Source organism: Mastomys coucha, unplaced genomic scaffold (assembly GCF_008632895.1).
Source record: "Mastomys coucha isolate ucsf_1 unplaced genomic scaffold, UCSF_Mcou_1 pScaffold21, whole genome shotgun sequence".
NCBI lineage: Eukaryota > Metazoa > Chordata > Mammalia > Rodentia > Muridae > Mastomys > Mastomys coucha.
Window position 1 is genome coordinate 121954223 of NW_022196904.1, and position 27602 is coordinate 121981824.

The 27602-nt window shown below is 39.4% G+C and overlaps 1 protein-coding gene across 4 annotated transcripts in view; it reads right to left on the minus strand.

Annotated features, from left to right (window-relative positions):
- Window positions 1–26487, minus strand: part of Eef1akmt2 (EEF1A lysine methyltransferase 2) — a 79632-nt gene extending 53145 nt beyond the window's left edge. Inside the window, exons 1-5 of one of the 4 annotated variants that reach the window (XR_004123391.1) lie at window positions 26313–26481; window positions 24789–24854; window positions 23559–23673; window positions 8120–8227; window positions 1890–2106 (exon numbers count right to left, since the gene is read on the minus strand). Coding sequence is in view for 3 of the 4 variants with exons in the window: in XM_031388601.1 (XP_031244461.1) it covers window positions 1890–2106; window positions 8120–8227; window positions 23559–23673; window positions 24789–24854; window positions 26313–26422 (616 nt within the window). In the remaining variant the exon portion in view is untranslated. Of the gene's footprint in view, window positions 1–1889; window positions 2107–8119; window positions 8228–23554; window positions 23675–24788; window positions 24855–26312 lie in introns of those variants that run through there. The other 3 variants (XM_031388601.1, XM_031388602.1, XM_031388603.1) reach the window with 3 other exon arrangements.
- Window positions 26488–27602: the final 1115 nt, after the last annotated feature.

Sequence of the window (27602 nt, forward strand, 5' to 3'; positions counted from 1 at the left end):
CTTCTGGGTTTTATTTTGGTTTTGTTTGTTTTTTAAAGAAAAAAGAACATAAAGTTGGGTGAATAAGGTAATGGGGAAAACCTAGGAGAAGTTAGGGGAGGGGAGGAAACGTGATCAAAGTACATGGTATGAAAAAATTTTAATTAAAAAAGAAAAAGACTAGTGAGGTAAATTTCCTTCTAAGCCAATGGATTGTGGCAGCCAATCTAAGCAGTAGTGAGGAGGCCTTCAGCAGGCTCTGCAGCAGAGCACTCTGCTGCTGTCTTGCATCTAAGTCCAAGTACCATTTTCTAAGTAAATCAATCCTTAAAACTCATTAATGCTATTTGATTGTCTCTCTAACAACTCTTATAACATTTTCATTATTTAAATTCTCTATTTACTTCTAAAACTGAATATAATATAAAGAGTTTAATCAACAGTTCTCAGACACATTCACATTTTAAAGCACAGTATTCCCGGGTAAAGCCTGTTCCTCATTACCAAAAACAGACAAATATGTTTCCATCTACTGGTTCCAGGGCTAAAAGAGAACACCTGTATTTAAGAACCAAGAAAGGAACTTGCTCTAGACAACAGAACTCGAGTATTTATTAAAACTGTCGAGCTTTGGAAAGAAGGAAGGATTATTGCTAGAACTGAACAATTCTAAGAGAAACAAAGGTAACATGTAAGATAATAAAATGAATGACAAAATAAAAGACAGTAAATCACACACAATTCTTGCTTTCTAAAAGTAACAGTAATGAAGCCAAAAGTTCAGGAATAAACACTTCAGGTTTTCCATTATAAAATCTACCAAGGACACTGCATGTACACAAGTGGACACAAGATATATTCTCTCTGCCTAGTCTTTTAATACTAAAAAGACAAAATCTAAGATAGGTACATTCAATATGATGCAACATGGTTACAGAAAACAGTGTGTAGGAAACTCTTGAGGTAGCTAATCCTTCATCAGCTTGTGACAGGGGTCAAAATGTAACCAAATATTTAGTCTAGAATTATTTACTTAATACTTCATCCCAAAAATTCCTTCCATTCCTCTATAAAATAATTAGTACTAACCCTGAAAAAGAGACTAAGGAAAAGGCAAAGAAATATCAAAAAAAATTTCAAAATACTTTCCCAGGAATGCCTGTGTGCTACATGAATCAACTGGAAGGTAAAATACTTCTTAAAGTATCCAAGGAAGAATCTGAGAAAATTCCAAATGCTCTCTGTATAGATATAGATTCTCAGTGCTCACAAGACTCCCCATTAGTAGCAGAGTCCTAATTATCTTTGGCTAATGAGACAGAAAAAGTCCTGCCTGTCATAAAAAAAAGGAGGGGACTTCCTTAAAAACCAGTATGTAGAAATGTTATATGTTCCCCATTTCATTTCTGTGCAATATTATAAATAATTGCTCCATATATACTGGAAACAAAAAGACAAGTCCTAAATAATTAAATAACCCCTAAAGCAAAGCATATAAACTACATATAAAATTAAAACATTGCTCATGTACTTGCATTTGTATGATTACAGATTCACAAAAACATTAGTGCACTGAAGTCAAAAGCACAGCACATGTGCTCTGAGTCTCTGGACAGCAGATCATACATAATGAAAGATTGCATTGCTTAAATGAAGAGCTTGATCTTTACAAGCTCATAAATTTTAGTACTTAACTGCCAGGATTTCTGGGAAAAATGTTAAAAAGGTCTCTGGATCCCAACCAATTTACTTTTCTGTGCTTTGTATGCACAGTTCAAAGTTATTACCAAGGTCATTAACACAGAAGAAAAGCAGGCAATTCCCACAACCAGAAATGTAAAATACTGTACCCACAGGGGAGCCGAGCACAAGTATAAATACCTAAGAAAGCACACATTCAAAATGGTTACCTTCACTGAACGCATCTAGCAACTCTGCTTTGGTCCAATTACATGAGGTTATTAGAAAAAATCCTTTTCCTTCCAACACCCTGGAGAGAGACGTCACATACTGCTTCCTCTTCTCAACTGCATTGTCAGGATTAAGACTTATGGCATCATAAGTCCCTTTGTCAACACAAACATGAAATCCAGACAGCTTTGTGGAAAGATTCAAAAAGTCTTCTACCTATATAAAAATGAGTGTCCATATGAGAACAATTAGCACAATTTTTATATAACTTAAGTGACAACATGTAAAAGTTTAGAGATAAAAGGGCCCATTATGATGGCACTTTACATATAATAAACATATTTTCAACTTTATAGCTAACTTTTATGTGCTTTATTTCCTAGATCATTAAAGCCAAAATTGGAAGAGAGGTTGATAGTGTTTCCTGGACATTTCAAATCTCTACAAATTTGGAAACAAATAAAAGCCAGGAATACTGGCTCAAAAAGCCCAGTTTATGAAAAGTTGTTTCTTATGAAAATATTCAACATATTTATCAAAATGAAAAAATTTATTTGAAGCCCAGGTCATTGGAAATAAGACTTATGGCTTATACTACCACTTGAGTGGCCTAAAGTAAACAAGGAATTATCAAAAGTTGCTTTGTTTTGATCTAGCAGCTCACAAAGCTACTAATGGATAGTAAAAACATGAAGCCTAAGAAATTAAGGGACGGGCTGGAGAGATGGCTCAGTGGTTAAGAGCACCGACTGCCCTTCCAGAAGTCCTGAGTTCAATTCCCAGCAACCACATGGTGGCTCACAACCATCTGTAATGGGATCTGATGCCCTCTTCTGGTGTGTCTGAAGAAAGTGATAGTGTACTCATATACATAAAATAAATAAATAAATCTTTAAAAAAAGAAATTAAGGACTATTTAAAACTATGATTACTTAACTCAGTAAATATCTTGTACTTTATCTTTTAATAATTCATCAGCATTCTGTTTTTAATAATCTAATACAACTGCAATATTTGAAATTGAGATGTGCCTCCATTTTATAATATACAAATTTACCAATGAATTTAATTCTAAAATACTTTTAAAAGCAAGCAATCAGCCAATCATCATTTATATAATTTTAATAAGGTAAGTAACTATCTAAAACAATTTCTCTAAAATGGATACTATATATTAGTATATATATACACACACACACACATATATATATATGTATATTGAGCTTCTTCTTTTGGTGACATCTCACACATGTAGCCTGGGCTCTCCTAGATCTACTAAAGTTACAGGTACATACCAACACACTATACTTCTATTAGAAGATGGGATTTCCTGCTCTCCATATTCAAAGTATAGAATTCATTACATTTGAATCAAAACAAAGACTACATGAAGAGCTTACTCAGTGGGAACATCCTTATTCTAAACACCTGTACAAAACATTCTTGTATTCCAAAGGTACTTGACACTTGTCCTTATTAGATATAGGATATAGCAATAAGAGTAAAGAAATCTGTGTTAGAATATAATAACCTTATGTTTTATACAGGGAGAAACAAACAACAAATAAGCTGTTATTGTTTAAGAGCATCTTCCAGAATACACACATTGGAAACCTAAACACAGTCACATGTTAACGATATTAGGAAGAGATCATTGGAAGGTGATTGAGTCATGAAGTCACTCTCCTCATGAACAGATTGATGGGCTAATGAGGGGACTGGCTTCATTATAAAGGAAAACTTTCTCTGGCTTACTTGCTCTGCTATGACACATTATTTAAGAATCCTAGACTTTAAGCTGGGCAGTGGTGGCGCACGCCTTTAGTCCCAGCACTTGGGAGGCAGGGGTAGGCGGATTTCTGAGTTCAAGGCCAGCCTGGTCTACAGAGTGAGTTCCAGGACAGCCAGGGCTACACAGGGAAACCCTGTCTCAAAAAAACAAAACAAAAAAGAAAGAATCCTAGACTTTTCAGTCACCAGAACTGTGGAGTTAATAAACTTCTAGCTTTATAAATTGCCTAGTCTATGTTGTTCATAGTAACAAAAAGCTAACAAAAAGAAACTCATAAAGGAAATATTTCAAGCGGCTGCAGAGATGCCTCAGTAGTTAGGGTACTGCTCTTATAAAAGAGCCGTATTAGGTGGCTCACAACTGCCTACAGTGTGAGCTCCCTGAAGTTTAATGCTTCTGCCTTCACATGCACACACACTCACCCACATGCACATACTCACACTCACCCACATGCACACACTCACATGCACCCTCATGTACAAACTCACATGCACCCACATGCACATACTCATAATCACCCACATGCACCCACTCACATGCACACACTCACATGCACCCACATGCACATACTCACACTCACCCACATGTACACTCACATGCACCCACATGTACAAACTCACATGAACCCACATGCACATACTCACACTCACCCACATGCACAAATTCATAAGCACCCATATGCACACAGACACATATTTTTTCAAACTTTCAGACACAGTGGGTAAAAGCTTTTGTCAACAAACTAAACAATCTGAGTGGATTTCTAGGACTGACATGATAGAACTAACTCCCTCAAGTGTCCTCTGACCTGCACAAGTTTGCTGGAGTGTATCCACACACCACACAAAATAAACAAATGAATGTAATAAGATAGCAATACTATTTCAGATAGGGCCAGCAGGATGGCTCAGCAGGGAAACCTGAAAGCCTACGTGTTAGCCCTGGGATCCATATGATGAAAGGAGAGAAGCAACTGCAGCAAGTTATCTCTGATCTTAATTCATGAACATATGTATGTCCACACAAGTACACACACAAAAATAATGCAATTTAAATTTTAAAAAATAAATTACAAACATTTAATAATGGTATATTATGAAATATCTCTTTAAAAGTGTTTCAGGTGCCGGACAGTGGTGGTGCATGCCTTTAATCCCAGCACTTGGGAGGCAGAGACAGGCGGATTTCTGAGTCCGAGGCCAGCCTGGTCTACAGAGTGAGTTCCAGGACAGCCAGGGCTACACAGAGAAACCCTGTCTCGGAAAAAAACAAAAAAAGTGTTTCAGACACAGTGCTATTTAAAAAGCAAAATGGGGTCTGGAAATAAGCCACTGGCTTCAGTGGCTTCAGGTTGAGTTCTCAGCACCATCACCTACTATCACCTGTAACTCAAGGCATAGGGAGTCTGCAGCCATCTTCTGGCCTTTGCAGGTAAAGCACTAATAAACATCAAAATAAATAAATCTTAAATAAAGTAAAAATAGGGGGGCTGGCGAGATGGCTCAGCGGTTAAGAGCACTGACTGCTCTTCCAAAGGTCCTGAGTTCGGATCCCAGCAACCATATGGTGGCTCACAGCCACCCGTAATGAGATCTGACACCCTCTCCTGGTGTGCCTGAAGACAGCTACAGTGAATTACGCTGGAGCAAGTGGGCCAGAGCAAGCAGGGCCGGAGCGAGTGGGGCAGAGCAAGCAGGGCGGCCGAGGTCCTGAGTTCAATTCCCAGCAGCCACATGATGGCTCAAGGCCATCTGTACAGCCACAGTGTACTCATATTCATAAAATAAATACAAATAAATCTTAAAAAAAAATAGGGCCTGAGCTCAGGAAATAAAGGCACTTGCCACCAAACCCAACAAACTGAGTTCAATCCCTGAAGCCCACATAGTGAAAGGAGACCCTTCACTGTGCAAATGTATCCAACACACACACACACACACACACACACACACACACACACTTTAAAGGAGACCCTCCACTGTGCACATGTATCCAACACATACCTACACCCACCCACCCACAATAAAGGAAACTGTGTACTGTGCACTGTGTACTGTGGCACATGTATCCACCTCACACATACAATAAATACATGAGTGCAATTTTAAAGAGAAAAAAACAGCATGGTGGTACATGCCTGTAATTCTAGCACTTGAGAAAGTAGAGGCACAGGAAGACCAGAAGTTCAGCTACATAGCATGCTGGAAGCTAGCCTCAACTACAGAAGATCCTGTCTCAATAGCACAAAACAAAACAAAGAATCATGAGCCAGCCAAGATGGTGTGTATACCTATAATCTGTCTTTAGAAAGTGAAGGCAGTGGGATCCTTAGGCCAGCCTAGGCTACAAACAGAAGCACCCTAATCTTGTGGAGAAAAAAGAAAACAGTAGTAAGATTGTGAGTGACTAGGAAGATAAATGTTATATTAAAAAAATAAGCCTAAGCACATACCTTTAATCCCAGCACTTGATAGGGAGAGACAGGCAGATCTCTGAGTTTGAGGCCAACCTAAACTACAGAGCAAATTCCAGGACAGCCAGGGCCACACAGAGCAACGTTGTCTCAAAAAATACAAACAATAACAAAAAAAGCGGCCTGAAGGGGCTGGAGAAATGGCTCACTGTTTAAAACTGGCTGTCCCTCCAGATGACCCAGCTTTGATTTCCAGTGTCCACATGGCAGCTCACAATCATCTGTAACTCTAGTCCCAGGAAATAGAACACCCTCATCTGGCCTCCTCAGGGGTCAGGCATACAGATGAAACATAGGCATATATGCAAGCAAGAAATTTGGGGGAAAAAGAAAAAAGAAAAAGAGAAAAAAAGAGAGGGAGTAGAAGGGAGGGGGAAAGAGGGAGTAGGGAGGGAGAGGAAAAGGGGTGTGGGGAGACACAGCCTGGAAAGGCCTCTCTAATGAGGGCTATGTCAGCAGAGATGTGAATGATGGGAACAAACTTGGCCTGCTGAGAGACCTAAGGAAAGAAAGGCAGAGATAGCAAGGATAAAGCCTTAGACAAACTTAACACATCTCAAAAACAATACAGCCAGTCCATGTGGCCATGGTCAGCCTCTACTTTTCCTCCCCCACCCCCTCTGTTTTCTACAATAAAGCTCTAAGACCAAAAAAAAAAAAAAAGGCTAGTGACCCAGGCAGTGGTACATATCTTCAAGCACTCGAGGGAGGCAGAGGCAAGCAGATCTCTGAGTTCAAGACCAGCCGAGTCTACACAGCAAGTTCTAAGATAGCCAGAGCTATATAGAGAAACCTTGTTGAAAAGAACGGAAGACAGGGAGGGAAGGGAGAGGGAGGGAGGGAGAGGGGGAGAGAGAGAGAGAGAGAGAGGGAGAGAGAGAGAGAAGAGGAGGAGGAGGAGGAGGAAGAAGAAGAAAAGAAGGGATGGAGTGTAGGCAGGCTAAAGACGAGTTCTGTGGCAGAGTGCTTATCTAACACACTCAAGGGAATATATCTGACTCTAGCACAAGGAAGGGCTTCCAAAAGCTAGCTGTAGCATCAAGGTTCCATGCTGAATGCAAAGGGGACCCAATGGAGGTCTGTGAGCAAAACAGTGATGTAAGCCAATTTTCATTTTAGATCAAAAATACTTCCTGGTAGGTACATGGATCTGAGGTCTGTAAGCTTGGGAGTGGTGAGGCAAAATGATTGAAAGAAAAGAGAAGAAATGAGGTTAACTCCTTGGGTTTTAAGTGTTCTAATTTCCTGTTGTTGCTGTGAGAAAACACTCAGAGCAAAAGTAACTCTGGAGAGGAAAGATGTATTTTATATAACATTTCCAGGTTATAGTCCAGGAAGTCTGGGTAGGAACTCAAAGGAGGAACCTGAAGCTAACTCACTTTCTTTCTCACAAGCTTATGCTTAACTAGTAGCTTCCTTATAAAGCTGACTTTTTAAAATATAAGTCATTTTGAGAAATAAATATAACCAAATCCTGCCATCCTCACAGTTTAAGTGGCTGTAGCCTTCCTTCTAGTGGAACCTCAGGCAGAAAACAGTACCACAGGGATATCTAGCATTTATAACTTTTTGATCTGATTAATCCAGAGCCAGCTACTGTATGATCTTGAAAACATACGTGAAAGATATTGTATGAACACACACATATATACATACACAAAGAAGACTACTTTCCAACAAAGCATAGTGTTACATGCCTATTATCCAGCTAGACTGAGGCAAAAGAAGGCAAGTTTGAGACTAGCCTGGAATACACAGTAGGACTCTGTCACACAAAAATGAAAAAAATAATTTCCCTAAACTAACTAGATTAAAATTTTAATATTTACTTTTAAATGTTTCAGTTTGTATTATTTACAGTTGATCCTTAATTTATGAATGCAAAAAGGTAAGCAAATTAACATACTTTATTAACATTTAAACGTTATAGCTTATTTTAAAATATTAATGTAAATAATAGTTACCTTCAAGTTAATGTTAGATAGCCCTTCTTTCTCTAAAATACTTGCAGAAAGCTTAATTGCAGAAGGAGAATAATCAATCCCAGTTATATTAGAGAAACCATGTTTCACCTAGAGACAGAGAAATAATTTCACAGTTTAGTTTAAAACTTAATATTTTTTACTTATGAACTATCATATTCTTTGAATACTAGAGTAATTTTAAGAATATCCAGTTATTTGCATGTTTAAAATTTTTATTATATTCTATACAGAAAGCAAAAGCTTAAATCCACAACAAATTTTTTGCTTTTATAATATCTGATTTCTTTTCAAAAGAAAATTTATTTTCTCAAAGATAATATATAAGCCTTTGGGCTGAAAATGTAATATTAACTTCTGATGCTGTTATGCTCAAATTCACACAGGTATTTATCTCACGTTTTACTTAACTCAATTAAGTCATATGAATAAATTAAATGCATATGTAGTGAGTTGGTTTTAAATTATTTTCCTTTGGTGAATTATAAATTATTTAATTCTCTACCAGCCACATAATTTACAAATAATATATTTGTATAGCACTTTTTCACTTTTTCAACTATTTCACATATTCTATTAGATTTCTGTGAAAGGCCTGTAAGAGAGGCTTGGCAGGTACCAGTTTCTGCAGGAAGCTAGACAAGGATGGCTAGACTTGAGGGTTTACTATCTGCTGGGCATAAACCCTCCTCAGATGTGTGGTGCCTATGGCAAAGGCATGGTGGCTTCTGTTCTTTACCTACACCCAATTATGCTGTTTATTATGATAAAATAATTTCAAAATAAACAGAAACAACAAAAGTAGCAAAATAAGGTATGGTCTGAAATTCTCCTGCTGGGCATCATTATTTACTTCCTTCAAAAGCTAACATAGTAAGGGTATGGAGAGATGGCTTAACAGTTAACAGCACTGATTGCTCTTCTAGAGCTCCTGAGTTCAACTCACAGCAACCACATGGGATTGTGGCTCACAACCATCTATAATGGGATCCGATGCCCTCTTCTGATTTGTCTGAACACAACTACAGTGTTCTCATATACATTAAATAAATAAATAAATAAATAAATAAATCTATCTTAAAAAAAAAAAAGTTAACATAGTGCCAGGCATGTGGTACACATTTTTAATCCCAGAACTGGAAGGCAGAGGCAAAAAGATCTCTGTGAGTTTGAGGCCAGCATGATGTTCCAGGCCACCCAAGGCTATAGAGTGAGACCTTGTGTCAAAAAAAAAAAAAAAAGTAACCTACATATGACTTATTTTTAAAAATAACTGAAAACACTTTTCAACCTTAAGTGACTGAGTTGTAATCTAAACTCAAAACACAAAACACCACTTATTTCTTCATTTTTGTTTTTCCTTTTGCTTTGTTTTTGAGACAGTCTCTCTCACTGTATAGTATAGTCTGGACTGACCTCTGACTTGCTGTTGAGCCTAAGCTGACCTCTAATTTAGGATCCTCCTGACTCTGCTCCTGAGTGCAGGACTACAGACGAGCACCACCACATCCACCTTCCTTTCTGTTTTGATGGAAAGGCCTGTCCTCTCAGTCGCCTCCAATCTACCTCATCCATCAAAAGACAGTCATTTTCCTTCATTTCTCACAATTCCTTCTCCAACAGATAGAAAACCTACCATGATTCTTTTAGCAGTTCCTTCTACCATGACTGTTGACCTTTCATTACAACTTAAAAAAAATTATGCTGATGCTTTTGGGTTCTATAATAATCACTCAGAGCCTCAAAGCTATCAACAATGCTTTTCATATTCAGTTACTGCACCAAGTAAAAAATAAATGGACATTCTAAGAAATAATCAATCAAAACCAAGGAGGAAACTGACATTAAAATAGGCCCCAATGGGCCTATGGTGGTGCACATCTTTAAGCACTTAGGAGGCAGAGGCAGGCTGATCTCTATCTAATTTCAAAGGCATGCTGGGTCTATAAAGTTGAGTTCCAGGATAGCCAGGACTACACTAAGAAACCCTATGTGTTTAGGGGAAAGAACAACATGACACAGGACAGGCCCTCAAGACCCAAATGAGAGAATTCTCAGAGACAGATTTTAAAACAACAAAAACAAACAAAAATGACATGTATAATAATTAAATCAAGAAAGTCCAGGTATAGGTTTGATGTATTAGACTCCCCCCCCCCTTTTTTAAGACAGGACTTCACTATATAACCCTGACTGGCCTAGAACTTGTTATGTACAACAGGGTGACTTTAAACTCAGAGATTCACTAAACTCTGCTTCTGGGGTGCTAAGATTAAAGGAATGTTCCACCATGCCCAGTTATGTGATTTTTTTTTTAAGAATTAGTAAAGATAATATTCCTGTTCAAAACAGAATGACAAATGAAAAAGAACCATAAAGATCTAACATGAAAATGTATATATGATCTAAAATATTTACAGATATAAGTGATCCAAGAAGGGGAAAGAAACCAGAAGGGACAAGAATAAGAAACAGGAAATAACTGACACTTTTCTAATCCTGACAAAGGGCCCCAAACACTTCAAGTGCAAATGAGATGCAAAGAAACAAAACTATACACATCACAGTATTTTTGATGAAAACTAAAGAGGAAACTTTTGCAGGGTGGTGGTGGCGCACGCCTTTAATCCCAGCACTTGGGAGGCAGAGGCAGGTGGATTTCTGAATCCGAGGCCAGCCTGGTCTACAGAGTGAGTTCCAGGACAGCCAGAGCTACACAGAGAAACCCTGTCTCCAAAAACCAAAAAAAAAAAAAGAGGAAACTCTTGAAAGCACCAGAGAATAAGAACAGAGAAACAAGAAGACACATTACTTCCTAAGAGCAAACCAAAGGGTGTTGTCCAGCTGACAGTGAGTCATGAAGAATGGGAGCCAGAAGACAAGCAAAGAAAAATACCAATCTAAGATTAGATAGCAAAACCACCAGTCAAAATGTAAAGAAGTGGGGCTAGAGAGATGGCTCAGTGGTTAAGAGCACTGACTGCTCTTCTAGAGGTCCTGGGTCCAAGTCCCAGCAACTACATGGTGGTTCACAACCATCTGTGATGGGATCCAATGCCCTCTTCTGGTGTGTCTGAAGACAGCTACAGTGTATTTATACATAAAATAAATAGTTCTTTGGGCTAGAGAGATGGGTCAGTAAACCCCTGGTTTGCTGCACCAGGGATGAAGACCTGAGTTCAGAACCTCAGAACCCACAGAATCTCAGTCAGTCAGATGCGATGGCATGCATCTGCAATCCTAGTATCCTAGAGCAGCAGTTCTCAATCTGTGGGTCATGACCCCTTTAGAGGATTGCATATCAGATATCCTGTATATCAGATACTTACATGATGATTCATAACTGTAGCAATATTACAGTTATGAAGTAGTAACAAAATACTTTTAAGGTTGGGGGTCACCACACCATGAGAAACTGCATTAAAGGGTTGCAGCATAAGGAAAGCAGAAAACCACTGTCCTAGAAAATGATGAAAGGTAAAGACAGGAGAATCCCAGAGTATGAAGTGGAGAACAAGAGGCCCTGTCTCAGTCAAGATAGGAAGTAACAACAAGTACCCAAGGCTGTTCCTACCTGTACAGAGGCACCTGACACATGCACACACACATGCAGGTATACAAACATATTTTAAAAGATGAGACAAAAAAAATACTTGTGAGTCAGATGTGGTGTACACCTTTGATCCCAGCACTCAAGAGACAAGTGGATCTCTGTGACTTTTTTTTTTAATGAAAACATCCACCAATTTTATTTTCACATTTCACAATACAAGGGAATACTATTCTTTTTTAACCCCACTTCTCCCCCTCCAAATTTATTCTCTCTGCCAGAAAACACTCAGGCTCAGTCAGCACCATGATCTCCTAGTAAAATACAAAACTGATAAAGAGCCCTTCTGCTCTTATCTGTGTGGCTGAGTCATGCCAGGGGGCATGGGAAGCATCATCTGACAAGTGGGAAGCATGTGGCCTCCCATGGGTAGCCTCACTCCAGGAGCAGATGCCATGGGCAACATCATGCAAGGGCCTTACCAGTTCAGCACTGCTGGAAAATGATGCTCACAGCAAGAACTAACAGGACGTAGGATATAAACCAGTGTGACAACTGAAGGCTCAAAAGAGAAGCCAGATCTCTATGATTTTGAGGCCAGCCTTGTCTACATAGTGAGTTCTAAACCAGCCAGGACTGCATAGTAAGAACTTGTCTCTAGCTGGGCAGTGGTGGTACATACCTTTAATCCCAGCACTTGGGAGGCAGAGGCAGGCAGATTTCTGAGGCCAGCCTGGTCTACAGAGTGAGTTCCAGGACAGCCAGAGCTACACAGAGAAACCCTGTCTCGAAAAAGCCAAAAAAAAAAAAATAATAATAATAATAGTAATAATAATTTGTCTCTAAATAAATAAATAATACTGGTGAGACTATGGAGAAATTTAAACTCTTATTTACTGTTGGTAGAAATGTAAGAGCAGCTGCTGAATAAAACAATCTAATCATTCCTTAAATCCAGCAATTTGACTTAGCAATTCCAATCCTATGTACATACTCCTCAAAAGAATGAGAACATATCTCCACAAAAACTTATACACAATTTTTTTCAATAGTAAAGCAAATAGAAAAAGCTAAAATCCAGTGCAAGTAGATATACACACAGTGGGTATACGACAGAATATTTTCCATCCACATAAGGAATAAAGTCCTGACATGGTACAATGTAGATGGGTCTTTTTTAAAATTATGCAAATGAAAGAAACCAAACACAAAGGATACATGTGAAATATTCAAAACAGACAAATCATCTAACACAGTGACATATATCTGTAACTTCAGCATTTGGTAGGCAGAAAGATCACATCAAGTCCCAGAATAGCATGGACTACACAAGTGAGTGTACTAAGTCAGCCAAAATATATAACACTTTATCTTTAAAGACAACAAGGGGCTGGAGAGATGGCTCAACAGTTAAGAGCACTGACTGCTCTTCCAGAGGTCCTGAGTTCAAATCCCAGCAACCACATGGTGGCTCACAACTATCTGTAATGGGATCCAATGCCCTCTTCTGGTGTATCTGAAGACAGCTATAGTGTACTCACCATATATATATAAAATAAATAAATAAAATCTTAAAAGAAGAAAAAACTAAAAACAAAAACAAAAAATAGAAAAAAACAAATTCTCAAAGTAAACTAGTGATTTCCAGAGGCTTGGGGAAAAAAAAAAAAGAGTGTGCAGAGTCAATACTGACCAACAAAGGACTCATTTCTAGAAAGACAACTGTTAAGTTTAAAACACTGATGCTGACTACACAATTTTGAGAGTCTACTACAAAGCATCTTTTTTTTTTTTTTTTGGTTTTTCAAGACAGGGTTTCTCTGTGTAGCCCTGGCTGTCCTGGAACTCAGTCTGTAGACCAGGCTGGCCTCGAACTCAGAAATCCACCTGTCTCTGCCTGTCTCTGCCTGCCTCATGAGTGCTGGGAATAAAGGCGTGCACCACCACCACCCAGCCTACTACAAAACATTTTAAAGGCTAAGTTTTCTAGTATATAAATTCTCTCTCAATTTAAGCAAAAATGGCAAAATGAATTTATTATTAATACCAAAGTAAAACTCAAAGCTAACTGTAGCACAAAGATTAAAAAGGTACATTATACCATGCATGGAGGTGCATGCCTTTAATTCTAGCACTTGAGAGGCAGAGGCAGACAGATTCTGAGTTCAAGAAAACTTGGTCTATAGAGCTAATTCCAGGACAGTCAGGGTTACACAAGAAAACATTGTCTCTAAAAACAAAACAAAACAAAGAGAAAAAGAAAAAGAGTATACAGTAATAAATCAAGAAAGAAATCAGTTTACCAGTTCATTCACAAAAATACAAATCTTAACTTGTATTTGCTCCTAATAGAACTTAAAAGTTCATATAGCAAAAGCTGACAAAAATCAAAGAAAATATAAATCCACAACTATGGTTGTACACTGTTTCAGCAACTATTAGAAATAATAGAAACCAGCAAAAAATACAGAACTAAATACCACCAAAATTCTATGTGCATCTAATTATAGAATATTCTACTAACCACAATACACACTCTCAAGTGCACATCATGAGAGACAGACTATGTGCTGGAAGACATAAAACAAACCATATCAAACTTAAAAGCAATGAAATCCACAAAGTATGTTTCCTGATAATAAGTACATTAAGACCATAAATTCTTGGGGCTGGTGAGATGGCTCAGTGGGTAAGACCATCAACTGCTCTTCTGAAGGTCCTGAGTTCAAATCCCAGCAACCACATGGTTGCTCAACAACCACCAGTAATGAGATCTGATGCCCTCTTCTGGGGGGTCTGAAGATAGCTACAGTGTACTTATTTATATAAATTAATAAATCTTGGGCTGGCAAGATGGTGAGGCAGGTAAGAGCACTGACTGCTCTTCCAAAGGTCCTGAGTTTGGATCCCAGCAACCACATAGTGGCTCACAACCACCGGTAATGAGATCTGACACCCTCTTCTGGTGCGTCTGAAGACAGCTACAATGAATTACGCTGGAGCAAGCAGAGCTGGCAGAGGTCCTGAGTTCAATTCCCAGCAGCCACACACATGATGGCTCACGGCCATCTGTACAGCTACAGTATAATCATACACATAAAATAAATAAATAAAATAAATCTAAATAAATAAATAAATAAATAAATAAATAAATCTATCTTTGGGCCATAGTGAGCAGGGCCAACAGGAGCGAGTAGGGTTGACCAGAGCGAGCAGAGGTCCTAAAAGTCAATTCCCAACAACCAGATGAAGGCTCATAACTATCTGTACAACTACAGTGTGTACTCATGTGCATAAATAAGTAAACAAATAAATGACTATAAATCCATAACAATAAGATAATAGAAAAAGTTGTATTAGAAATGAAACAAAATTCTAAATTGATGGATAAAAGTTAGAAAAATAAATAGAAAATACATCGGATGATGAAACCAAACCCAATGTCCCCCTTTCCTACACCCACACCAGCATCTGCTTACCGATAAACTCACAGCATTTATTGCTTTTACTGAGGATAGTGGAGTCTTAAATCAATAACCTAAACTCCTGAGACTGGACAAATGGCTCAACAGTTATGAGCACTTGTTACTCTTGCAGAGGACCTTTGGTTCAATCCCCAGCACCCACAGTGACTCACAACTATCTGTAACTCCAGTTCTAGGAGTTCTGCTGCCCTCTTATGGCCTGCTCAGGTTTATGATGCATAGACATATATTAAGGCAAAACCCTCATACACATAAGTGAATTTAAAAGTAAGTAATAATAGTAATAATCTAAACTCCTACCCTAAGCAGATTTTTAAAAAGCAAGGCAAATGAGAGAACACATATGTGATGACTCCTGCTTGTATCAGTCAGTGCTCAGGAATCTGAGGCAGAACTGCCATAAAGTCCAAGCTACACTGTAAGCTCTAGCCTGAGCTACAAAGCAAGGCTCTTCTCAAAAATAAAGTATAAAGTAATGTGTGGATGGATAAGTAATATGAGACACAGTCATGTAACAGCATCCTCAACAATAACAAACTCACCCCATATCCAAGCATCCCAGCACCAGGGAGGTGAAGGATGAGGATTGTAGGCTAGAGGTTAGCTATCTGGCTACTAGCAGTTTTATGGCCATCCAGAGCTCCAGACACTTTATCCAAACAAACAAAAGCATGACTATTTAGGGGACTAGAGAGATGAGTCAATTGGTACAGTGTTTGTTGCACAAGCATGAAGACCTGAGTTGAACATCTGGCACCCATGTAAAAGTATCACACATCTATAATCCAGCACTGGGGAAGATAAGGCAGGAGGATCTCTGGAGCCAGGCAGATGAATCAGTAAGCTCCAGGGTCAGTGAGAGGCTATCTCAGGCCAAAAATAAGTGGAAAGGGCAAGCAGGATGGTTTAACAGGCACAGGTGCTCACTACCCAGCCTGACAACCTGAACTGATCCCCAGAACCAGCTAACTCCACAAGTTGTCCTCTGACCTCCACATGCATACCCCCAAATACATAGTATACAGAAACACAAGCACACATAAACAAAATAAATGACAGAAAAAAAAAAAGTTCGGTGGAGAGGGATTGAGAAAGACATCCAATGTTAACTCTTGGCCTATACATACACATATACATTCACATATACACATATGCATACACCAAGAGGAACAATAAAAGATTAAAAAGGGAAAACTAAAATTACCACTTACCACAAAGCACATAATTACAGACAGAAAACCTAAAAGAATCTATAATCTCAAGGATTAAACCATTAGCTTCTACAAGTAAGCTACAACAATTTAAAAGAAGGCCTGGACAATGGCTCAGTGATAAGAATGGGTGTCCAACATGCACAAGATCCTGGGTTCAATCCCTGAAGCATAAAATTGAATAAGTAAAATCCAAAAAAGTCTACAGGTAAAATGAACAGGTGAATAAATATGTGCATGAGATAGTTATAAAAAGAATCCCACTCAGCCCAGACAACAATGAAAATAACCAACTACTGCAATCAGCACCAGAATCTTCCAGAATGTTATACCGACACACTCAAAAACACCCTAATCCGTTTAGGAAGGAAGACCCATTTGGCCAACCTGCAGAGAACAGTGGTTACTTTTACTGAAGAAGAAACCTGACCACAGTGACCACTGTGTGGGTGTTTAGACAATCCACTGAGCTGCAGACATTTCATTCCTGAGCTCTAAAGAACATGTTTGTTTTGTCTTGATGTTTCAAACTGTTTCAAGAAATGTTACTCTGTCTCTTCCTCAATACCCCTAAAACGGAAACTCAGCTCTTACACAATGCAAAACACAATATGGTAGCCAACTTGAACTTAATCTGCATCTCTATCCTTACTCCACATAAATTGTATTTTACCAGTTTCTTAAGGGCACAGGACCTATGCTGCTTCTACTTTCATCTATTTAGTTCTCCTTATCCAGTATTTTCTCTCTCTGTAATTACACTCTACCCACACTCAGATCCCCACCTAATTTGGATAATAATTCCTCAAGACCTTTCCTCATCTCCCCTTTCCAACTTGCTAACTGCTTCCTTTTATATCCAATATATCCAATATCACATATAATGACCTACAACTTAAACTATCTGTCAGTCCATCCTATATTATACTATAATCCAAGCACAAGATCCAGTATCAATATTAGTATGTGATAGTCACTAGTAAATTTTAATCTTACATGTACACCCTAAGCGGCTCAGTTAATAAAGGCACTTGCTGCCTGCCAAGCCAGATGTCCAGAGTTTAATCCCTGAAGTTCACATGCTAGAAGGAAAGAACTGACTCCCTCAAGTTGTCCTCTGACCTCTACATGGGCACTGTAATAACACATGCACACACATATACACATGTGCACACATGCAACACACAAATATACAAATGTAACAAAAAAAATTTTAAATAAGAAATAACAGTAAGGGCTGGCGAGATGGCTCAGTGGGTAAGAGCACTGACTGCTCTTCTGAAGGTCCTGAGTTCGGATCCCAGCATCCAAATGGTGGTTCATACCATCCATGATGAGATCTGATGTCCTCTTCTGTTGTGTCTGAAGACAGCTACATTGTATTAAGCCGGAGCTAGCAGGCTGGAGCAAGCAGAGGTGCTGAGTTCAATTCCCAGCAGCCACATGATGGCTCATGGCCATCTGTACAGCTACAGTGTACTCATACACATAAAATAAATAAATAAATCTTTAAAAAAAAAAAAAGAATGGTAAGCTAGGTGGTGAGGGCACATGTCTTTAATCCCAGAACTCAAGAGGCAAAAGCAAGTGGATCTCTGAGTTCAAGGCCAGGCTGGTCTAGTGAGTGAAGTCCTGTCTCAAAAAAAACAGTGGGTGAAGGGAAAGGAGGGAAGGTAGGAAGGCAGGGAGGGAAGGAGGCAGGGAGGGAAGGAGGAAATGGTAAAACCACCTAAAATGAACCTGCACCTGCACCTTACCCTTCCTACATAGCAATGACCACTACAAACACAGGATAATACTGATAGAGGAACTTGTATCAAAACTTGGGTACATGAACGTATTTTTGTAAAGCCATATAATTACCTAAAACAAAGAATACATGCCCTATTAGAATTGCGAACATCTCCTTTTAAACTATTTTTAAAAATTTATATACATAAATGCTTTCCCTGCATGTATGTACACCATAAACATGCCTGGTGCCTATGGAGGCCAGAAGACTTAAAATAATCCCCTGAACTGGAGTTGCAAGTAGTTTTGAGTGAGTCCATTCTAGAACTAAATCTGGGTCATCTGCAAGAGCGACAATGACTCTTAAGCAATGAGCAACCTTTCCAGCCCTATATATACACAGATTTCTAGACCTTTGAACTAAGAAGCTAATACAGATCACCCAGTCTACACCCTCAAGAGAAAATGAAGCACAGAAAAACTAAGCAGGCTTGCTCAAGGTAAAGACTGTAACCAAAAGAACCAAGACTAGGACTCTAATCCCCTGGGGCTTCTCACTTCAGGCATTAGGTCCTAATCACCAAAAACAATCTCAAAACACTATAATCCCAAATGATGAAACCTCAAAAGACCAAAATCACTAAATATAAAATCCTACAAGATCAAGAATCTCAAAAATAACTCTGGGAAAAATAATTTTAAAAACTATTTAAGCCAGGCATAGTAATATACATCTGTAATCTCAGCACAGAAGGGACAGAGTAATTTAAGAAGTTCAGAACATCCTCAGCTACAGAGTAAGCTAGAGGCCAGCCTGAGCTACATGAGACTCTTTCAAAAGAACAATAATAAACAAAATAAAATGTTTAAAAGGCATTTACTTAAGGGTTGGAGACATAACTTAATGTTAGATAAACTATATTCATGGGAAAACAGGTCATCCAGCATTATAGCACACATATGCAATCCCAGCCCTCAGGAAGCAAAAGCCAGAGGATCTGAGGTAGGAGGTCAGGCTGAATGATACAGTAAGACCTCACTTCAAAAACAAAACAGAGGCTGGGCATGAGAAAACACTCCTTTAATCCCAGAACTTGGGAGACAGAGTCAAGTGGTTCTCTTGTGAGTTTTAGACCAGTCTAGTCTACAAATCTATGTCCAGGCCAGCCAAAGCTACACAGTGACCCTTCTCAAAGGACAAAACTATAAATAAACACAAGCTGGAGAGATGGCTCAGCAGTTAAGAGCATTTCTGCTCTTGCAGAATATGTAAGTCAAGTTCCCAGCACCCACGTAATGGCTCATAACCATCTCTAACTACATTAACTCACATAGATGAAATACCCATTTATATAAAACAAAGAAAAATTAAAGTTTAAAAATAAACCCACAATAAAGTTCTGTTGACAATTTGCAAACAAAGAAAAATAAACTTTCTGAAATTTTCACAAATGCCAAAAAAAAAAAAAATCCCACCTTTTCATTGGCTAGTATTAGTATCTCTATGCACAAGCTGTTTACCACTACGCCTACAACACCATGATAACTCAAATCTGCAAGAAGTATAAAAACAACTATTATTCTGGTTTTGCTGCTGTTTGTTTTTGAGACAGTTTTGCTGTACTTCCTTGGCTGGTCTGGAGTTCTCAGAATAGACCAGGAATGCCTTGAACTCACAAAGATCTGCCTGCCTCTGCCTCTGAGTGCCGCAGTTAAAGGTGTCTCATCATGACTTGCCTAAATTACAATCAAGTCTTTACACATTTTATACAAAATGATGCAAATGAAATATATAGCAAAGGAAAATGAATAATTATAAAAAACTGGTGATTTAAAATCTGAGAATAAACAAAAAGGAAAACAAAAGACATGAAAACCCAACACATAAGAAAAGATAGACTATGAACAAGAACGAAGTAGTCCCTAAGTGCTGACCAACTTTCAGAAGTCTCACATTAAGGTGAGTTTTTGCCTTAATTAGAGAAATAAACTTACTTATTTTCTTGGGTAATGTTCTTCTGAAATTCTATGGCTTATATAAAGCAACATAATAACTTCCTATTAAAAAGTTCTATCTTGGACTGGATCCATGGCTGAGATGTTAAGAGTGCTTTCTGTTCTTCTAAGGAACCTGAATTTAGCTCAAAGCACCCACCTAGGGAGGCTCACAACTACCTGCAACTCCAATTCCAGGGGATCTAACAATCTCTTCTGGTCTCTGTGGGCATCTTCATACATACAGCAAACACAGACATACAACATAACAAAAAAATAAATCTTTTTAAAAAGTAATTTAAAAGGGGGCTGGAGAAATGCCTCAGCAGTTAAGAGAACTGACTACTCTTCCAAAGGACCCTGGGTTCAATTCCCAGCACCCACATGGCAGCTCACAAGATCTGACAACCTCACACAGACATATGTGCAGGCAAAAAAACATACCAATGTGAATAAAATAAAAAAAATTATTTTTATAAACAGTATTATCTTCAGCACCATGCCTATGTTCTTTTGGGCACTTAGCGATTTTCTTCCTTATGCACTCAGACATGGGCCACAAGTTCAATACACAAAACTTGTGAACAAACATTATGACTGGGCACCTAAGTATCTTCAAACCACTCAGCAGTATCACTGTCTTCATTGTGCAAAAATGCCTTCAATTTATCAAAAGTTCCTAGAATTCCACCAGCTAAAAGTAATGCCAATGAAGACAAATGGTACTTTTTGTGTATGACTATGTGGATACAGATACATGAGTGTTCTTACATGTGTGTGCATGAGTGTAGAAGCCAAAGGTCAACACTGGGAATACTAGGTAACTTCCTTAAACATTCATCTTTTTTCTTTTCAATTTCTGAGCTAGTCAAAGCTCAAATGACATTTATCTTTAAATGTGTATGGGTGTTTGCCCATATGCATATCTGTGTATAACTTTGGAAGCTGGAGTTACAGACAGTTACAAGCCACAATCCCTGGGAACAGGATTACAGAGGGTTATATGAGCTGCCATGAGGGTTCTAGGAATTAAGCTCAGATCCCCTAGAAGAGCAGCCAGAAATGGTTAACTGCTGAAGCATCTCTCCAGCAAAAAATAAACTGATAAATAACATTTTCAATTGGATTTCATCACTACTGTGTTGCATAGCCAAGATATTCATCTATCTGCATATTCTGTTGTCTATGGCTGTACCACTGAAAGCACTTGAACGTAACTGAATTTTCTCACAAATGCACTGGCTGAGAGGAAGAAACAAAACACTTTGCTGGCCACACTTCAAAATTCACTTGCTAAAAGCTGGACTGCACCTAAACCCTCACTCACCTGTCATTACTGTCTTGGGATGCAATTTAAGCTCATTTTCCAAATTCTTTTCAAAGCTTCACTTTTTCCAGGTATTAACAACAGAGCACTAACTTTTAAAATGTTTGACCATAGCAGGGGATGAGGATGTATCTTTTTTAATGGAGACAGTTTCAAAATGCAGTTTGGGCAATCCATTAGCCAAAGTGAGGTATTCTGCCATTAGACTTGATAAATATGTGTCTTTTTCAGTAAGCAAACTGAGCTCTTGTTCAGAAGGCCAGTGAACTGCTCAAGCGCCTCTGACAGGGGTATTCTTTGTAAGGAGCACAGTGCAAAGAAAGAGTTTCCACAGTAGCAGTAATTAGCTTTAGATTTGTTTTTTGGTTTTTTTTTTAACTTGCTGGGCATGGTCACACACACCTTTAATCTAAGCACTCAGGAGGCAGAGGCAGGCAGATCTCTGTGTGTTTGAGGTCAGCCTGGTCTAAAGAGAGAATTCCAGGACAGCCAGGGCTACACAGAGACACTGTCTCAATTTAAAAAAAAAAAAAAAAAAAAAAAACTGAAGAAAAATGTTTACACTTATTTAGTGTGTTTGTGTAAGTGCAGGCATGGGTATCCCTATGGAGGTCAGTGTTAAGTAACTAACATTACTCAATCAGTTCTCTCCTTCCACACATGGATTTCAGGAATCAAACTCAGGTGGGCAAGCTTGGGGGCAAGCATCCTCACCCACTGAGCTGTCTCACTGACCCTAGCTTTAAAACATTTATCTTTAACCATTAAGTAGCTCTATATAATTAAATTATCAAAGCCTTGGGGGCAGTATGGTAGTTCAGCAGGTAAAGGCACTTAGCTACCAAACTTAATACATATACACAAACAGATATTCAAAATTAAAATATTGCAAAACCTGCTTGTGAGAGAACAATGTTTCAGATTTCTTTTATTGTATACTAAGGAATACAGTAAGAAGGAATTATGCTGCTTCCCCAAAACCAAATTATTAGTAGTAAAAGTATCTAGAGACAAAAAACAGTAAGAGATACAGACTTGAGAGGGGGTTATTAGAGGAAGTGGTTCACACAATTATTGTGACTGAGAAGTCTCCCAGGCTGTCTGCAAGTGAATGTCAGTAGCATGACTTAGTTCAAGCCCAAATGCCTAGGAAGCAGTGAAGCTAATTAACACTCAGCCTGTGGCTCAAAGCCTAAAGATCTAAGACCACTGGTGTAAGCCCTAGGGTCCCAAGGCCAAGAGTTTCAAAACATACAAGAGCAAAAGAAAATTGTCCTAACTTTTAGAAAGACCAACTTATCTGCTATGCTTGTCCTTGACAGGCCTCAACCAACTGGATAGTGTACACTTATACTAAGACAGCTCTTTCTTTTCTCCAACCAGACTCAGACATTAATCTCCTCTGGAAACCTCACATAAATATCCTAAATAATGGGCAATCGGGATTTTTGGTATTCACCACACCTAACATGATACAATTATCATACATAGGACTAAAGATGTTCTAATCCCCTCCACATTATTCAGCTTTCTAATGCCTATACACCCTTTGCTTTTTGCTATTAGAAATATAGGGACTGATGTTTTCAGAATTCTGGCTTCTAGAATTTCAACATTCAAGATTTTAACTCTTTCAAGACTATGACTTTTGAGATTTTATGCTTCTAGGACTCCACCATTCACTAGACATCTGGGAGTTCATCTTTCAGGATTACGTCTGACACCATGTATTGAGTGCTTTCCCACAATCCAAGTAGTCTCCCTTTTTGCCCAGGTGAACACTCAAAGTCAGTGTTCCAACTGATTTGCTGTTTCACAGTTATAGATGGTACTCTCTTAACTGCAACAGCTCCTTAAACATCTATCTTAGAAACTGGCTCAAGGGCTGAAGAGATGGCTCAGCAGTTAAGAGCACTGACTACCCTTCCAAAGGTACTGAGTTCAAATCCCAGCAACCACATGATGGCTCACAATCATCTGTAATGAGATCTGACACCCTCTTCTGGAGTGTCTGAAGACAGCTACAGTGTACTTACATATAATAAGTAAATAAATCTTAAAAGAAAAAAAAAAGAAAAGAAAAAGAAATTGGCTCAAACATATGAATAGTAAAAGTACCAACAAGTTCAACAAGGAAAACACCATTTCCAGTTCCAATATCAAGCACTGAGGCATCCGATGGGATCTTGTGTTTCTGCATCCACCGTATTAGTCGGTTCATACTCTCTTCCCCAAACCTGTTAGAACAGAATACAAAGAGCAGACAGACAGTAAAAATTACAACTGCATTCCACTTAAGCTGTTTATACTATATGCTCACTTACACGTTTTTTGAAAAATGACAATTAGCACTTCTAAGTATTTAAATTTTATCTTTATTGTTATTTAGGAGGTTACACCTCTAAAAATGGAATACCCAAGATACGTGTATATTATACATATTTATGTATATACCTACATATAATATAGAAGTATAATATATCTATAAACACACATATTCTATCCACATCAACATTAACCCTTAAACATGGTGTCCTAAAAATTGCCTTCTAACATCAGCAAATGCTGGTTCTTACTTACTGAGAAATGACAACTATGGATAGAAAGCAACTTCCTAGCACTATAGTCAATTTAAATCTGGGCCATTAAAAAAGAAAAGACATATTTAAAAGCTGTCAGTGAAGCCAGATTCAGGCAGAGGCAGGTGGATCTCGGAGTATGAGACCAGCCTGGTCTACAAGTGAGTTACAGAACAGCCCAGGCTATACAGAAAAACCTTGTCTCAAAAAAATAAAATAACAAACAAAAACAAGAACAAGGAGAGAGGGGAGGGGGGAATTGATTTTAAAGCTGTCACAGAAACCAGTTGTACTGGCTGGTTTTGTGTGTCAACTTGAAACAGGCTAGAGTTATCACAGAGAAGGGAGCTTCAGTTGGGGAAGTGCCTCCATAAGATCCAGCTGTGGAGCATTTCCTCAATTAGTGATCAAGGGGGTAGGGCCCCTTGTGGGTGGTGCCATCCCTGGGCTGGAAGTCTTGGGTTCTATAAGACAGCAGGCTGAGCAAGCCAGGAAGGAACATCCCTCCATGGCCTCTGCATCAGCTCCTGCTTCCTGACCTGCTTGAGTTCCAGTCCTGACTTCCTCTGGTGATAAACAGCAATGTGGAAGTAAGCCAAATAAACCCTTTCCTCCCCAACTTGTTTCTTGGTCATGATGTCTGTGCAGGAATAGAAACGCTGACTAAGACACCAGTTTCAACCCCGAGCTTCTGAAGAACTCTGGGCTGCTTTGCAGTTTTGAGTTCACATATTCATGCTCTCACACCCACACAACTCCTCAGCTTAACTTACCAGATTTCTCCTGTATCCCCATATTCTTGGAATGTTCTCAGTTCTCTCTCATAAACAGCATCCCAACTACATAAACAATGAAATTTGAAGCAAGAATCTCAAATTAAATTATCTTTTGTGAATTAAACAAATATTTCCAATGAAGTTCATGGCTCCTTACAATGGTCTTTAAACATTATTAATGTTATCAATAATTGCATATAGTGCATTTTTTAAAGCACCGTTGGGTTAAAAGAATGTAAATTATAGGTAAGCGGGATGAATTATACAAGTACTTATACTTATCTGATGAATACTCCTATATACATTTTATCTTAAATAAAAAGAGGCAATTGTCCAAGAATCTCTAAGTCCCAGTCCCACGTCCCAAACTGAACTGCACAAACTGAGTTTATTACTCCAAAGTTGATCTTCAATGTGCAGATACAGGATTTTCTAATCAGTAGGTCAACAGCTTGCTCACAATGAACACCGCCAAGATAAAATGGACTTTAAATTAAGTGCTAAGACAGTCTCTGCCTCTCCCTGTATTCTAGCTCTCCCATTAAAGCTTTTTTTTTTTATATTCTCTTTATTTACATGTAAATTTCTCCATTCCCAGTTTCCCCTCCAAAAAACAAAGAAACAAACAAAAACAACAAAAACAAACCCCTCTTGCCTCCCCCTTCCCCATGCCTACCACCCCACCCTCTCCCATTTTCTGGCCCTGGCATTCCCCTACACTGGGGCACAAAACCTTCACAGGGCCGAGGTCCTCTCCTCCTATTGATGATCGAATTTGCAATCCTCTACTATACACATGCTGCCTGAACAATCAGACCCCTCCATGTGCAGTCCTTGGTTGGTGGTTGAGAGCCTGGGAACTCTGAGGGTACTAGTTAGTTCATATTGTTGTTCGTCCTAAGGGGCTGCAAATCCCTCAGCTCCATTGGTCCTTTCTCTAACTCCTTCACTGGGGACCCTGTACTCAGTTCGATGGATGGCTGTGGAAGCTTCTCTTAATCCTTAAAACTGCAACCCCTTCCCATTATCATCTGCTTTCTCTTCCTATTTCATCTTTAAAATCCCTGATCCTTCCTCCAAAATTTTCTCTCATCTTAATGCCTATCCCCTGCACTCCTCTATATCCTGATCCATTAATTTCTGAGATTCAACTTTCTTTCCCCAGAACCCCTACCATCTATCTCCCTAGCTCCCAGTTTAGAGCATCTTCCATTTCGATTCCCTCCAGCTCCGGATCTTATAACTCTGTGGGGACCTCCCTCGGGCCTTTGGATGGTTTGTTGCCCAACCTCTCCCTTTTCCCTAAGCCAAATTCCAGACCCCTACGCCGGCTCCCCAAGGGCCTCTGGTGAGCTTGAATCCCTTGAAAAAAGGTTGACCGCCCCCTGGGGAGTGCTTTGGGATCTCGTCCTTTAAGCCACCACAGGTTGTCTCCGCCCTCCTCCCTCAGGCCTCATTCAGGAGAGGGCGCCATCTCCTTCCGGGCCTCAGGCTCCCGCTCACCCTCCCCGCCACACTCACTGCTCTCGTGTCCCCAGCGCTGACGGGACGAAGTCATCCGCCCCGGGACTGCCCTCTGGAGACTGCGCGGAGACCACAGCACCGCCGTGGCCCTCAGCATCCGCGTTCATGTCGCTTTGCGCCTAGTGAGCTGCCGAGGCCGCCATAGAGACGCGGCTCGAGCAGAGAGGATGCGCGGCCCTGGCCTCTCTAGGCAATAGGAGGCTGTCTCTCTAATGCTCCAGACCAGGCCTTGGGTGGCCAACCACTAGCAGAGAACCGAGGCTGCTTAGAAGCCGCCCAGTGTGCAGTGCTGGCCTCATTGCGTTGCTGGCTTCCCGACCAAAAGACTAATTTTATTCGTGGCTAGAATTATGGAAAATGAACTGCTATAACCGGCTGACCTTTTAAGAGCTTATGGCCAAGGAACTGAATGCCTTCAGGCCACCCAGAGTACACCACCAGCCATGGAATTATGATAAAATGAGTAGCCGAATGCTAGGGGGCCTCAGTGGTTCTTGCTCTGTCCCCAGCTAGTCATCTGAGCCTGTTCATCTCAACCTCTGCATGCTTTGGTTTGTTCACTGTAGTTTCCTCAAAAGAAAAAGCTCCTTGTTCTTCAAGACTGAGTGAACCTGAAATGTCCTCTGCCTAATGGTCTGACTGCAGCCAGTAGTTCTGCAATATAATGCAAAAGATCTTATGTGTCCGGGGTCTAGTATCTTTTCTGTACTAGCCATGAAATACTCAAATAAGCATGGTTCAATGTCTAAGACAAGGATCTCAGAGGCCCCTAGCAAGCTGCCTTCCAGCCAGAACTTGTTTCCAGGGCTACGTTTCTGTTGACTTTGAAGACAGAAACCCAATAACAAGTCCCTAGAGGGAGGCAAGGGGCAAACAACAGTTGCCCTCCCGGCTTGCAGTTTGTCTGCTCCTATACATGGTGTTCCAAGATCTTCTGGCAATAGAGAGTAAAGTAAAGGTCAGATGGAAATCCATGTACATAGTGATTGCAGAACTCAAGAAAGAGCGTAAGTAACCTTATTACAGAGCAATAAAACCACCGGATACCACAGCCAATTAGTGCTGCCCTGGGCAAGTAGCTGTTTTGATCTTTTCTAGATTCTAGATGCCGCATAAAGAAAGCCTGAGTGTGACAGACTGCATCTTTAAAAGTTTTAGGTTTTAATTAAGAAGCATCCATGAAAGATAAGCCCATCTTCAGCCTCATGTCTTGCCAACACTTAAGATGTTTTTGCTGTGCGTGATGAAAGCTATAAACAGTTGTCAGTATGGAGCCCTGGGGGGGGG